This window comes from Pongo pygmaeus, chromosome 12, assembly GCF_028885625.2.
Source record: "Pongo pygmaeus isolate AG05252 chromosome 12, NHGRI_mPonPyg2-v2.0_pri, whole genome shotgun sequence".
Classification (NCBI taxonomy): domain Eukaryota; kingdom Metazoa; phylum Chordata; class Mammalia; order Primates; family Hominidae; genus Pongo; species Pongo pygmaeus.
In genome coordinates this window covers 46,245,236-46,258,962 of record NC_072385.2, presented here as the reverse complement: position 1 = coordinate 46,258,962, position 13,727 = coordinate 46,245,236, and the positions used below count along the sequence as shown (strand labels likewise).

Sequence of the window (13,727 nt, the reverse complement as noted above, 5' to 3'; positions counted from 1 at the left end):
AGCCTGAAAGCAACCAGGCAAGGCTACTGTGATGAGGAGAATCGTGAATGGTATGAAGTACCATTCATGATGGTATGAAGTTCTAATCCTGGCTCTGTCCCCAAAGTGTTGTGGGACCTATCCCTCTTGTGTCACTATCCTCATTTGTGAAATGAGTGTCCCTGCAGCTCAGACATAGGATTCTAAGCAGAACTGTGAGCAGAATCACCCGGCCTTCCTCTCCTACTGGCCTGTCATCACTATAGTAACCACTGCTGCCGAAAATTGGGGTAAGGAACAAAGGAAAGGAGGGACAAATGGTGAGCAGGCACTTCAGTTTTGCAGGCTCTACAGGAGTTGTTTTTATACATATTATCACATTAATAGGCGTGTCGGTGTATCTCACTTTGGGAGAAGGATTTTTATCCATAAGTGGTCACCTCAGATGCCTGGACATGAACGTCACTACCATTCAGCAGTTGCTCTCTTGAATGTCATCTCAGACCACAGGGAAGGGGCTGCCTTTGACTGGGACTCTTCTCAGGTGCTGGAGTCTTGCCCTTGCTTTTGCATGGTGTCCAACTGAGCCTTTCTGGGAGGTAAAAGAAATGGCCACGGATCTCTGTGCAGACGCTCTCCCCAGCCCTCTGCATCCTGCCACTTCCTCTCTGGATGATGGCTTCCTACTAGTCAGGGAGGTCCCAGGATTCTGGGGAGATAGAGGAGCACGGTTTAGGACCCAGCTTGCAGGGCCCACCACTTGTTTTCTGTAGCTGTCTGGCCTTGTGGTGGAGGATGCATGGCTGAGAAGTCCACGGACTGACCTCCACCTGTTTGGCTCAGCTGGATGTCAGTTCTGCAGTGGGTTTTTACCTTCAACATCTTCAGTACCTATCACATTAGGTAAGGTGGGTAGTGGGTAGTGCTGTAGGTAATTGAGGGTCAGGTCCGGGCTGGAAGGGAACTGAAATGCCATCTGCCCTTGCTAACCACCTTCAACCAACAAGCCACATCTCCCAATAAACACAAAAGTGAAAAATGCAGCAAGCTAACAGAGCCAGTCTTTGTTTCTTTGCCTTCAGTGATCTCCAGTGGGCTAAGTCTCCTTAGGTAATTTGGCCTGAACCATTGGACTGAAGGTTAAGAGGTGACTTCAAGTTAGATACAGAATGGGCCAAGGTTGTGGGTAACCAAATGTGTATGTTTCTGAGAGAGTAGTCCTCAAACTAACCAGAAAAGATTTTTAGTTTTTTATTGTTTGGAGTTTTTGCCTTATTATTTCTACCTTCCTTTGTTACAGACAATCAGTAGCTAAAAGTAAAGGGAGACTTACGGGCATGGACATTCTGTCTGGTTTTATGACCAAGCCCAGCTCTCTACTAGGAGTCTATTTGAGCTGATTCCAGAGTAGTTAACTGAATGGAATGAATCAGACTGTTCTAAGGAATAGAGTAGAATTGTCCAGAAAATCATCCTTTAGGTCACATTTCTCCTTTTGTGGGGTCAATGGGAGTTTCTGAGTGTCAGTGAAAGTCATTGTCTTTGAGACCCAACTCCATGAAGCCTCGGAGAGCACAGATCCCATTCTGGTAGGCCTGGATTCAATTCACCTTTTCCTTTCACCCTGCTTCAGAATTGAGCTCCGGGCCCTGGGCAAAATCTCAGAAGGAGAGGAGCTGACTGTGTCCTACATCGACTTCCTCAACGTCAGTGAAGAACGCAAGAGGCAGCTGAAGAAGCAGTACTACTTTGACTGCACATGTGAACACTGCCAGAAAAAACTGAAGGACGACCTCTTCCTGGGGGTGAAAGACAACCCCAAGGTACACACAGCCCTGCTGCTGGGGTGTTTGTGTCCGTCTTCTCCAGGAGCCAGTCACAGGTGGTTTCACGGCTAATCCGTGTGCCCTGCCCATGAGCTTCCTAGGGAGCAACTGTCACCCTGGGGAGGAGGCAGGGCATGAGTGCAGAGCACCGCGGGTAGGTCCCAGCTAGGTCCTGGCACTGTCACTTGCCAGGTGTTTGAGTTTGGGGAAGTCACCCAGTTTTCTCAACAGTAAAATAGGAATGATGGCCCCACTGCAAGAGGTTGTTATAAAGATTAAAGAAGATGATGTGTGTAAAAGGAGTGGCATACGGAGTAGACACTGGAAATTTTGGTTCCTCCTCTTGCTCCTTTATGAGTTGAGTGATGTTGAGAATTTAAGGTGTTCAGATCAGATGGGCAAAGAGATTTATCATCTGGTTATCAAAAAGATATTCCTAGTCCCATGGGGATGGGCAGTGTGGAGACAGGGCTAGGTTTAGATTGGTCAGCATCCTGAACTCCTGGGTAGCTGTTGCCAGTTGATGGTGAGTCTGTTGAGCAGCAGAGGAAGGCTTGCTGAGGGGAGGTCAGGAACCCAGCTGAGCTGGGAGACAGAGCTGAGCCGCCAGGTGTCAGAGTAGCCAGTTAAAGCAACAGAGCAGAAATGAGAGTGAAGTATATAATCACTTACTGCAATAGTGTAAGCAAGAAGCTAAAACCAAAGAAAGCACTGACTCCTCTTGTTCATTTCCTCCAGTGAAGCTGTGCTCAGGGAGAGGATGAGGGGGATCAGCACAGGCATGGAGGCGTCTCACATGACATTCTCTTTTATAAGGACACCAGTCATATTGGGTTAGGAGCCCACTCTACTCCAGTATGATCTCACCTTAACTAATTACATCTGCAATGACCCTATTGCCAAGTAAGATTTCATTTTGAGGTAGCTTCTGGGGCTAGACTTCAACATATGAATTTTGGGAGGATACAATTTAACCCCTAACACTGTGTGTGCTACCATTTATGAACATTAAAAGGCACACACACACACACACGCACACCCATGTGCATGCAAGCATACTTGGTTTCCATACAGACAGAAGTAGGAGGACCAGCGATGCCTGGGGTGAAGAGATTGACAGTCACCCCTCCCAGGCAGAGACAAAGCAGGTGGGGCCCAAGGATTAATGTTTTCTATAGGAACAACCTCTTTTTAGAGAATCAAAGGTCTGTATTCTAGGACGTGTATATTGGATGTATGTGAGAGGCACTGAACACTGCATCATGGGCGCTACAGAGAAGAATTTGTTATTGCATTCACCCTCACCCCGACCTTTCAGAACCTGCAGATAACATGTCTTATCTGTGAGCCAGTCAGCCTTCTCTCCTGGAGACTGGCCCTGAGTATTTGTTTCTTAACTTGCCTCCACACTACCGAATTTATTTTTTTTATGAACAGGCCAGACTCTCTTTTCTCTATTCTAAAATAAAACAACCATGTGATCATTTCTTTAGATTTTTTGATGTTTACCTGGCAGTTTCAATAATTCAGTAGGCTATGTGTGGCCTTTAGTTCCCATCCCTTCACTTTAGATATGTTGTTACCAGCTGGTGACAATACACACACGTCTCCAGTATGAATTGCAGAGTTGGCATTTCTCTTGATATAAAAGATTGATGATTTCTGCTTGAACCTACCTGAATTCAAGGCAAAAGCTTTCTATTATATTTTATATCAAATTGAGTTTCTCTATTAAAATAACTGAAAATAAAAATAACTCACATATACTAACTGAGCAGAAAAAAATTGAGTATATCTTTTTAAAAGCAAATGCTTCCTCAGGCATTAAAAAAAGGCCATCATAATGTAGTAGGAAGAATACTGGAAGAAGAATTATGAGGCCTGTGTACTAGTACTGGCTATGACTCTAAACATCTGAGCTTGGCCAAGTCTCTTCCTTCTGGGCCTCAGTTTCCTCATCTGTAAATGGGGAGCTGGACTAACTTATTAACCATTTCCTCAAGCTGGACTATCTACAATGTCATCACAATCATTTCCTTTCTTTTCCCTATAATGCTGTACCCCAGCCTGATAAGGCTCCGTCAGTACACCAGCCTCAAACCTTCAATTGCCATCAAAATCTTTCCTAGCTCCTTAATATATGCATATATAAACCTATGTAGAAATAAAAACCAAATATGTTTAAAATGAGAAAATAATAGCAAAATTTATGACATTTTTCCTCAGTTGTGTCTCTGGACTGTCTTTGTTTAGGCTGCTTAGGTTTTCTTTTATAATCATTCTTTTTTAAAATTTATTTTATTTTTATTTATTTTTGAGATGAGGTTTCACTCTGTCACCCAGGCTGGAGTGCAGTGGTGTGATCTCGGCTCACTGCAGCCTCGACTTTCTGGGCTCCAGTGATTCTCCTGCCTTAGGCTCCTGAGTAGCTGGGACCACGGTGCATGCCACCACTGCTGGCTAATTTTTGTATTATTTGTAGAGACGGGGTTTCACCATGTTGCCCAGGCTGGTCTCAAATTTCTGGCCTCAAGTGATCCGCCCGTGTCAGCCTCTTGAAGTGCCGGGATTACAGGCATGAGCTACAGTGACTGGTGGGTTTTTCCCTTTCTCTCTCCAGCCTTTACCCATGGTTTTCAAATAGGAATATGCCAGGCCAGGCGCGGTGGCTCACACCTGTAATCCCAGAATTTTGGGAGGCCGAGGCAGGCAGATCACGACATCAGGAGTTCGATACCAGCCTGGACAATATGGTGAAACCCCATCTCTACTAAAAATACAAAAATTAGCCGGGCATGGTGGCCCACGCCTGTAATCCCAGCTACTCGGGAGGCTGAGGCAGACGATTCGCTTGAACCCAGAAGGCGGAGGTTGCAGTGAGCTGAGATCGTGCTACTGCATTCCAGCCTGGGCGACACAGCGAGATTCCGTCTCAAAAAAAAAAGAAGAAAAGAAAAAATCAAATAGAAATGTGCCAATTTTTCCAGGCTTGGGAACCAACATCCTTCTTACCCCTTCTCCTTCCTCTTTGGCTCCTTTTCCTCTAGCTCCTCCCCTTATCCTCTGGCTCCTCCCCTTATCCTCTGGCTCCTCCCCCTTTCCTATGGCTCCTCCCCTTATCCTCTGGCTCCTCCCCTAGCCCCTCAGAGCCTCCAACTCCTGCTCCTTCTCCTCCGCCTCTGGCTCCTCCCTCTCTCTTCCTCCTTGTTTTCTGTAGAATTTGATGCTCCTGGAGACAGCGGCCTTTCACTGCAGGGGTTCCTTAAATCCTGTCTGCAAATCAGAATGTTCCTGCCTTTTCTCTGAAGAGTGGAGCCAAGTGGAACAGTCCCGTTTCCTTTCTCAGAGTAGATTTATCACATGTTGCACTTATTAATTAACAACCTTTCTGCCAGGTTGTTTTGAGGAATCTTGTAAGTTGCCTCTTTAAAAAAAAATTGACTCAATTCCAGAGCTTCAAGTGACACTCCTCCTTACATCATCAAATTGAGCAAGACTTTGATGAACACTTAACCACTTGGTATTCTTTTAATCTATTCTACAAGCTACTGATTACTCCAGAAGATTCACTAAGAATTTTGAGATTTAAAGATAATAGAATTTACAGTAGATTAGATACTAGGGGTCATAAACCATACGTGATTTTGTGAGTCATTACTTGGGCAATAAGCTATGGCTATAACTAGAAATGTAGGTTTGACAGATCGATGGTACACCACTGGTCCACCAGTCACAGAACTCTGCACAACCAGGCAAGACATGGGCTTAATTCCAATAGGCTTAGGAAAGCAGTCACACACTGAAATGACTTCTTTGAAACAAAGACATGATTTGAGTTCACAGAGGGCTGAACAGCATTCCGGGGCATAAGGCAGCAGCTGGTAGCAGGCAGGAGGGCAGCCAAAGCCAGAAATCTCAGCCAAATCAAAGGTCAAGGCAAAGGTTAAGCTAGGAGTGAGACCTGCAAGTGGAAGCTAGAGCACTGATGGGTGCATCCATTGTCAGAGTCAGGCCATGGAACAAATACAGGTAGACACATAGAATAACTAACTCCAGGGAGGCCCAGATACAAGGATATGGAAACAAGGATAGCCAAAATTATAGGGATAGCCAAGAGCTATACAAAAGCCAAAGTGGGTGAGGTGGGCAGAAGAACAAATATAGTACCCCTTTCCTTAGGAGAGCCTGACCCTGAAGCAAGGTGTCCTGGCCAGAGGACTCTCATACTGCAAGATGAAAACCCACGGCAGAACTGGTCCAGGACAGCTGGGAGAAGGAGGGAAGATGGTCTACAGAGGGGGATACATTTTCATTGGAACAAATGCCCATTCTCTTGTTACTTTTTGGTAGTTTACTGAGGGTGACTTCACAAAACAATGTGAACCACAAATCGAAAGGAAGCTGTCGAGTCTAACTCTTTAGAGTGAAAAAATTGGACAACCAGAGAACTGGTTAAATAAATTATCCTAGCTTCATATAGTGGAAAACTTTACATTTATTAAAATGATGATATAGATAGTTTTATATTGATATGGGAAAATGTCTACAATATACTGAGTGAAAAAATGCTATAGACAGATACATGGTGTTATTCCAGTTAAAAAAATAGTCAATCCTATTGGCACATACACACACATATGCATGTGTGTGCACACGTAGGACTGAAATTCAGCCAGTGCTTACTGGTAAAGTCATTTAGACATACCCATTGTTTAATTTAATTTAATCTAATAATTAATTTAATTTTCTTTTGAGACAGGGTCTCACTCTGTCACTCAGGCTGTAGTGCACTGGTGTGATCTCGGCTCACTGCAACCTCTGCCTCCCGGGTTCAAGTGATTCTTGTGCCTCAGCCTCCCTAGTAGCTAGGACTACAGACATGCGCCACTATACCTGGCTAATTTTTGTATTTTTAGTAGAGATGGGGTTTCACCCTATTGTTCAGGTTAGTATCAAACTCCTGACCTCAGGTGATCTGCCTGCCTGGGCCTCCCAAAGTGCTGGGATTACAAGCGTGAGCCATCGTGCTGGGCTGACATACCCATTGTTGATGGTCACTGTCTGTGATTTGATTGGTCAGTGCTTTTTCTGTATCAGTCATTAAGTATTTTAAATATTATTTCTGTATGCATGCATAGGAAAATGTTCCCCCAGATACTAACTGTAGTCGTTAGGTGGGTTCTAGGGATTTCTAATTTTTTTTTTAACCATACTTTTTAATATTGTTTTAATTTTCACAACTTGCATATGTCAATTTTACAGTCAGAATAAATAATAAAGTTATTTTCATTTTGGAAAAAAGTTATAAAAGATTTGCTTAAGCAAAAAAAATGTTTCAGAAAAGGACTTCTGATAGGAATAAGCGTAGCATGTAAACTTCTTGTTTGGACTTTGAGAAATTTGGCTCTTTTTCTTCAAAATTATTATGTCCCTGGGGGAACTGGCTTCTTAATTATGGCACTTCCTTGCCTCAAATATCAAAACCTTGTTTTGTTTTGTTTTGTAAGATCACTAGGCTTCTTAGGCAAATGTAGTAATCCTAGTGAGTCTAGATATCACAGGAAGAGCTGACATATTCTCCTGATACCCTTTTGGCCAAGACAAGGAAATACAGGCTGGATGCTAATACATTTGAAAGAGTTTGAATAATTATAATCACAAGGACCCTCCTTAATGAACTCGAAGACAAATTGGAGTATGATTTTTGGGTCAAGTCCTTGGGCTCTGTCTTTAGCCCTGTGCTGGCTGTTATTTAAATCAATGACTTGGATGAAAACAAAAATGCAAGGGTGTACCTGTGGAATATGTGGTTGACTTGAAACAAAAAGGGAGAGCAGCAAATATTTTGGGCGATAGAATCCAAAATGCCAGAGAAAACGCAATAGGGATCAATGTCAGTTTCTGCCCTGGGGTTCAAAGGGCCAGGAATTTGCACAGGCTGGGATGATTGGCTGACAGCAAGGGTCTGGGACTTGGCTTAATAGAAAACACAAGTCAGAAATGTGATGAGGGAACTGGAATAGCTACAGGATCTTGGGTAGCATTTACAGGAATGAGGCATTCAGAATGAGGAAGGCATTAACCTTGCACTACATTGAATGTCAAAGATGGCAACTATTCAAAGGTGGAATGGGTTGCCTCATGAAGGCATCTCTAGCTCAGTGTGTCTCTTTTTCCCAGCCCTCTCAGGAAGTGGTGAAGGAGATGATACGATTCTCCAAGGATACATTGGAAAAGATAGACAAGGCTCGTTCTGAGGGTTTGTATCATGAGGTAAGAATTCACTTGTTATAGAGGATAGGGGTAGAGAGGAGGCTGGAAATGTTCTCTAGTAAGGGAGGGAAATGGGGTGAGAACGGGTGTAGGGGCTACCAAGCAGGTTGTTTTTCTAGAAGATGTCCCTTGGTTGAGACCATGACTCTTCTTACCCCTAAACCTTTAGCATCTCTTAGGGGTGTGCTCTTAGTGACTGTTTATTAATCCACTGAGACTGGGTCTGAGGGGAGCAAATGCAGCCAGACACTTGTCCCTGGGGGATCTGTGATATCTAAACCTGGTATCAGAGATGGGGGAATGCAGATGGCAGTGGACATACTGGGAGTGAGTTGCATGCTTTCCCATAATTGAATGCATGTGCCAGCTACAGTTTTCAGTCTCTCCCAACTGAGCATTCATCCTTGGCTCTTGAAGCACCAGGGATTCTCAGCTGGCTCTACACTAGAATCACCTTTGAAAAATTTTGATGCTCAGGCCCCCACTCAGGACAATTTCACCAGAATCTCTGGGCGTGGGACCCTGATATTAAGATTTTTAAAGCTCTCAGGTGATTTCAATTTGTAACCAAAGGCGAGACCCACTGCCAAACACTGGCCTGCGGGGTATTTGCATTGAACTAACCTGGGCGGCTTGTTGGAAATACTGATTTCCATTCTCACACTCCAAGATGTGACTCATTCAATCTGCAACAGAAAAACAGGGACCATGAATTCGTATTTTTGTTCCCCAAGCTCGCTGAGCAACTTGAATGTTAACGCCACTAGGGCATGTTGATTTGGGAGATTAATTTCTATTCATTTCTATTTCCCTTCTCCTCTTCCTCCTTCTTTACTAAGTCATTTATTGCACATTTCTAAGCCCTTACTGGGGTGGCCAACACAAGACACTCTCCTTGCCTGGAAGGAGTTCTGTCAGGTGGGGAGACAGTCACACGAACAAAATGTTATTGTACAACATGGAAAATCTATGTCAGAGGCATGAGGTGGGAGCTGGAGTGAGCAGGAGGGCCCCACTGGCTCCATTACCCTAGCTTCTCTCCTCTTCATTTCTTCTCGTTTTCCATTCAGACTTGGCAGGGCTAGGTGTGGCTCTGGACACTGCCCCCATGGGTTTAAGAGGATGGTTTTCAGGATGAATTGATTGCCAGCCATCATTTTTCCACTCTCTGCTACGCCCCCACCGCCTCAGGTTGCCTCATGAACTCTGGGAAAGTCTCAGAGCAAAATTAGTTCTCACTGATTTCAAATCAAAGGAATTGTATGGCATTTCTCCCATGAGAGCAGCAAAGGCAGGAGAGGAGAACAACAAACACCTAAAATCTAGAGACCATTGGACTTTGTAGGGTAGGGCCTAAGCCTATGTCTACACAAGAGTCAGTCAGAAAAGCCTGACTCCAGGATGATTGCGGTCAGGCCCATCTTTTTCCTCACCAGGGCCAAGGCTGCATCCTTCTGGGGATGTTTCCCAGCTTCCTGGGAGCCTCCTTCTCTGCTCATCCATCTTGTACACTTCAGTAGGACATAATTATTCAAACTCACTGAGCCTAAGCACCACCCAGGGGCTTATACAAACTACACATCCAGGGTTTCTCTCCCAGATATTTGGTTTCAATTGGTCTGGGGTAGGACTTGAACATCAGTGTTTTAAAAAAGCTTTCAGATGTTTCCAAAGCACAGTGAGTGGAGAATCACAGGAATGGTGGTGAAGCTGCGGCTCAACTGCTTGGTTTCAGTGCTTGATCCATTGCTCACCATCTGTGTGACTTTGGCAAAGTACTTACCCTCTCTGTGCTTCAGTTTTCTCATCTGGTAAAATGGGATTATGAGTAGTACTCATCTCAATGTGTTGTTATAAGATATATAAATATATTTGTATATGTATATATGTGCATGCATATATATATATATATATATATACATACACACACACACACACACATATCTGTATCTTTAGAGAATTGGTTCTAGGACTGCCACAGATACTAAAATCTTCAGATGCTCAAGTACCTTGTATAAAATAGTGTATTTTTGTGTACAACCTATGCACATCCTTCCATATACTTTAAAGCATCTCTGGATTACTTATAACACCTAATACTATGTAAATGCTATGTAAATAGCTGTTATGCTGTATTGATTGTTTGTATTGTTTTTTGTTGTTGTATGATTCTTTCTTTCTTTTAAAATATTTTTGGCCGGGTATGGTGGCTTATGCCTGTAATCCTAGCACTTTGGGAGGCTGAGGTGGGCAGATTGCCTGAGCTCAGGAGTTCGAGACCAGCCTGGGCAATATGGTGAAACCCTGTCTCTACTAAAAATACAAAAATTAGGCGTGGTGATGTGCACCTGTAATCCCAGCTACTCAGGAGGCTGAGGCAGGAGAATCGCTTGAAGCTAAGAGCGGGAGGTTGCAGTGAGCTGAGATTGAGCCACTGCACTTCAGCCTGGGCAATGGAGTGAGACTGTTGTCTCCAAATATATATATATTTGACCTGAAGTGGGTTGAATCCATGGATGTGGAACTTGTGCATATACAGATCTGACTGTACATATATGTGTGTGTTTGTGTGTGTGTGTATGTATAGCTTTCATAGCTTCCTGCTACCTATTGATTTTGGAAACTCCTCGCTGTGCTGCATCTGCCACGTCTCACACCATTACCCTTCCCATTCTTACACCTTAGCCAATAGGACCACTTTGCAATTCATACCCCAAACCTGTGCTTTCCCACCTCTGTCAGCAATTGCCCCAATCTTAAAAAGAATGATTGTCTGGTATCATCATGATGGTCGCGTATGTGAATTAAACGTGTGCTCTGGTGCAATGGTAATGGGCAGGGCCTCTGTCTCACTCTAGGTTGTGAAATTATGCCGGGAGTGCCTGCAGAAGCAGGAGCCAGTGTTTGCTGACACCAACATCTACACGCTGCGGATGCTGAGCATTGTTTCAGAGGTCCTTTCCTACCTCCAGGCCTTTGAGGAGGCCTCGTTCTATGCCAGGAGGATGGTGGACGGCTATATGTAGGTGACGATTCTAGGTCTCAGATAGTCTCCTGGAAGTGTGTCTATTCCAGGGATGGCAAATAGATGGCACATTTACTGGTGCCTCTCCCTCCTATACCCACAGCAGGCGTCTGTAATCCATCATGGTTCTCTTTTTGACTGAGTCTTTTTATCATGGTGCTCCAGTGGTAATGACCAATCAGAGTTTGTGCTTGAGATGAAACCTGTTTGTCATCCCTGGTCTTTCCCAAATTCTCCAGCACATCTATCACTTGGGTGGCATCTTCTGCTTTTGACTTCCTTCAGGCTAACCCCAGCTTGATTTTAAGTGATTGGACCCCGCCCTCCACCCTGTAATCAACATAGGCAATTCTGGGAGCTTTTATTTATTTATTTATTTTTAAAAGAGCCATCAATCATCTTTGCTTAAAAATTGTAAATTCTGGCCGGGCGCGGTGGCTCACGCCTGTAATCCCAGCACGTTGGGAGGCCGAGGCGGGAGGATCACGAGGTCAGGAGATCGAGACCATCCTGGCTAACACGGTGAAACCCCGTCTCTACTAAAAAATACAAAAAATTAGCAGGGTGTGGTGGCGGGCGCCTGTAGTCCCAGCTACTTGGGAGGCTGAGGCAGGAGAATGGCGTGAACCTGGGAGGCGGAGCTTGCAGTGAGCCAAGATCGCGCCACTACACTGCACTCCAGCCTGGGCAACAGAGCGAGACTCCGTCTCAAAAAAAAAAAAAAAAATCTCAAATTCAATTCCCTTGCCTTCCATCTGCCAATACCCTCTCTTGCTTTCTGTGTTTATGTTGTCATGCAAATTTGTGTTTCTGGCCAAATAAGTTGACACAAGTTCATTTCTTTGGGAGGATGTTAGTCTTAACAAAATGTAGATAAACTGTGCAACATGCTAAGGAAGCCCTGCAAAGGGGTGCCAACCGGGTGAAAATACAACGCTGTCTCAAAAAGGACATTTAAATTATTTTTTTTCCCTTGACCTTCCTACCACTTTCCGGGGAGATGTCTGAGGTGCTCCTGAGTGCTGTGAGCTTCCTGTGCTCAAGCTCAGGTAGTGTGGAGTCTACAGAGACAGGCAGGCCTCCTTGAGCTGCGGTGGGCTCCACCCAGTTCGAGCTTCCCGGCTGCTTTGTTTATCTACTCAAGCCTCAGCAATGGCGAGCGCCCCTCCCGCAGCCTCGCTGCAGCCTTGCAGTTTGATCTCAGACTGCTGTGCTAGCAATGACCAAGGCTCCGTGGGTATAGGACCCTCCGAGCCAGGCGCGGGATATAATCTCCTGGGGTACCATTTGCTAAGACCGTTGGAAAAGCGCAGTATTAGGGTGGGAGTGACCCAATTTTCCAGGTGCTGTCTGTCACCCCTTTCCTTGGCTAGGAAAGGGAATTCCCTGACCCCTTGCACTTCCCGGGTGAGGTGATGCCTTGCCCTGCTTCAGCTTATGCTCGGTGTGCTGCACCCACTGTCCTGCACCCACTGTCTGACAATCCCCAGTGAGATTAACCTGGTACCTCAGTTGAAAATGCAGAAATCATTCGTCTTCTGCGTCACTGACGCTGGCAGCTGTAGACTGGAGCTGTTCCTATTTGGCCATCTTGGCTAGAGTCCTCAAGCTCTGATAGTATGTTCCTGGTCCCTTTTTCTCACAAGGAGTTGGCTGGGCAGCCCAGGCCAGAGTTTCAGCTGTCACAGCCTCACGGTGTAGAATGTTTGGCAACTTGTTCCATATCTCTGTGCCTCAGTTCCCCCTTGGCGGCTACAGAAGCTTTGCAGTGCTGAGGGGAGGACAGATGGGCTTAATCAACAAGGGCACTTCATACATTATTAAATTAAGTGCAGATATAAGGGTGATTGGTATGATGTATGATTATCTGCTATGCTCCCACAGGAAGCTCTACCACCCCAACAATGCCCAACTGGGCATGGCCGTGATGCGGGCAGGGCTGACCAACTGGCACGCTGGTAACATTGAGGTGGGGCACGGGATGATCTGCAAAGCCTATGCCATTCTCCTGGTGACACACGGACCCTCCCACCCCATCACTAAGGACTTAGAGGCAAGTAGCATCTTGAGGCTGGTGTTCCCTTCCTGGCCTGAGCTTTCTGAGGATGAGAGTGTGAGTTCAGGTGGACTCTGCTTTAGAAAAGTCCACACACTCCCAGCTAGACAGAAGGGAACTCAGAAACGCTTTAGCCCACTACCCTTGTGTGTTAGACTGTTCGTGTTATCATAAATGAATACCTGAGACTGGGTAATTTATAAAGAAAAGAGGCTTATGTTGACTCATGGTTCTGCAGACTGTATAGGAACTGTGGTGCTGGCATGTGCTTCTGGTGAGGGCCTCCGGAAGCTTCTAATCATGCCAGGAGGGAAAGGGAGCCAGTGTGTCACATGACGAAAGAGGGAGCAAGCAAGAGAGGCAGAGGTGCCAGGCTTTTTTCAACAAGCAGATCTGGTGTGAACTCAGTGGATGGCACTAAGCAATTCACGAGGGATCTGCTCCCATGACTCAAGCACGTCTGCCAGGTCCCACCTCCAACACTGGGGATCACATTTCAATGTGAGATTTGGAAGGGACAAATATCCAAACCATATCACCTTGCTTCACACATGAGGAAACTGAGGCC

The 13,727-nt window shown here is 45.2% G+C and overlaps 1 protein-coding gene across 2 annotated transcripts in view; it reads left to right on the top strand.

The window, feature by feature from the left end:
- Window positions 1-13,727, top strand: part of SMYD1 (SET and MYND domain containing 1) — a 45,000-nt gene that overhangs the window by 27,039 nt on the left and 4,234 nt on the right. For both annotated transcript variants that reach the window (XM_054475758.1, XM_054475757.1), the window contains 4 exons: window positions 1,613-1,802; window positions 7,986-8,078; window positions 10,937-11,100; window positions 12,988-13,156. In XM_054475758.1, the coding sequence (XP_054331733.1) occupies window positions 1,613-1,802; window positions 7,986-8,078; window positions 10,937-11,100; window positions 12,988-13,156 (616 nt within the window). The remainder of the gene's footprint in view (window positions 1-1,612; window positions 1,803-7,985; window positions 8,079-10,936; window positions 11,101-12,987; window positions 13,157-13,727) is intronic.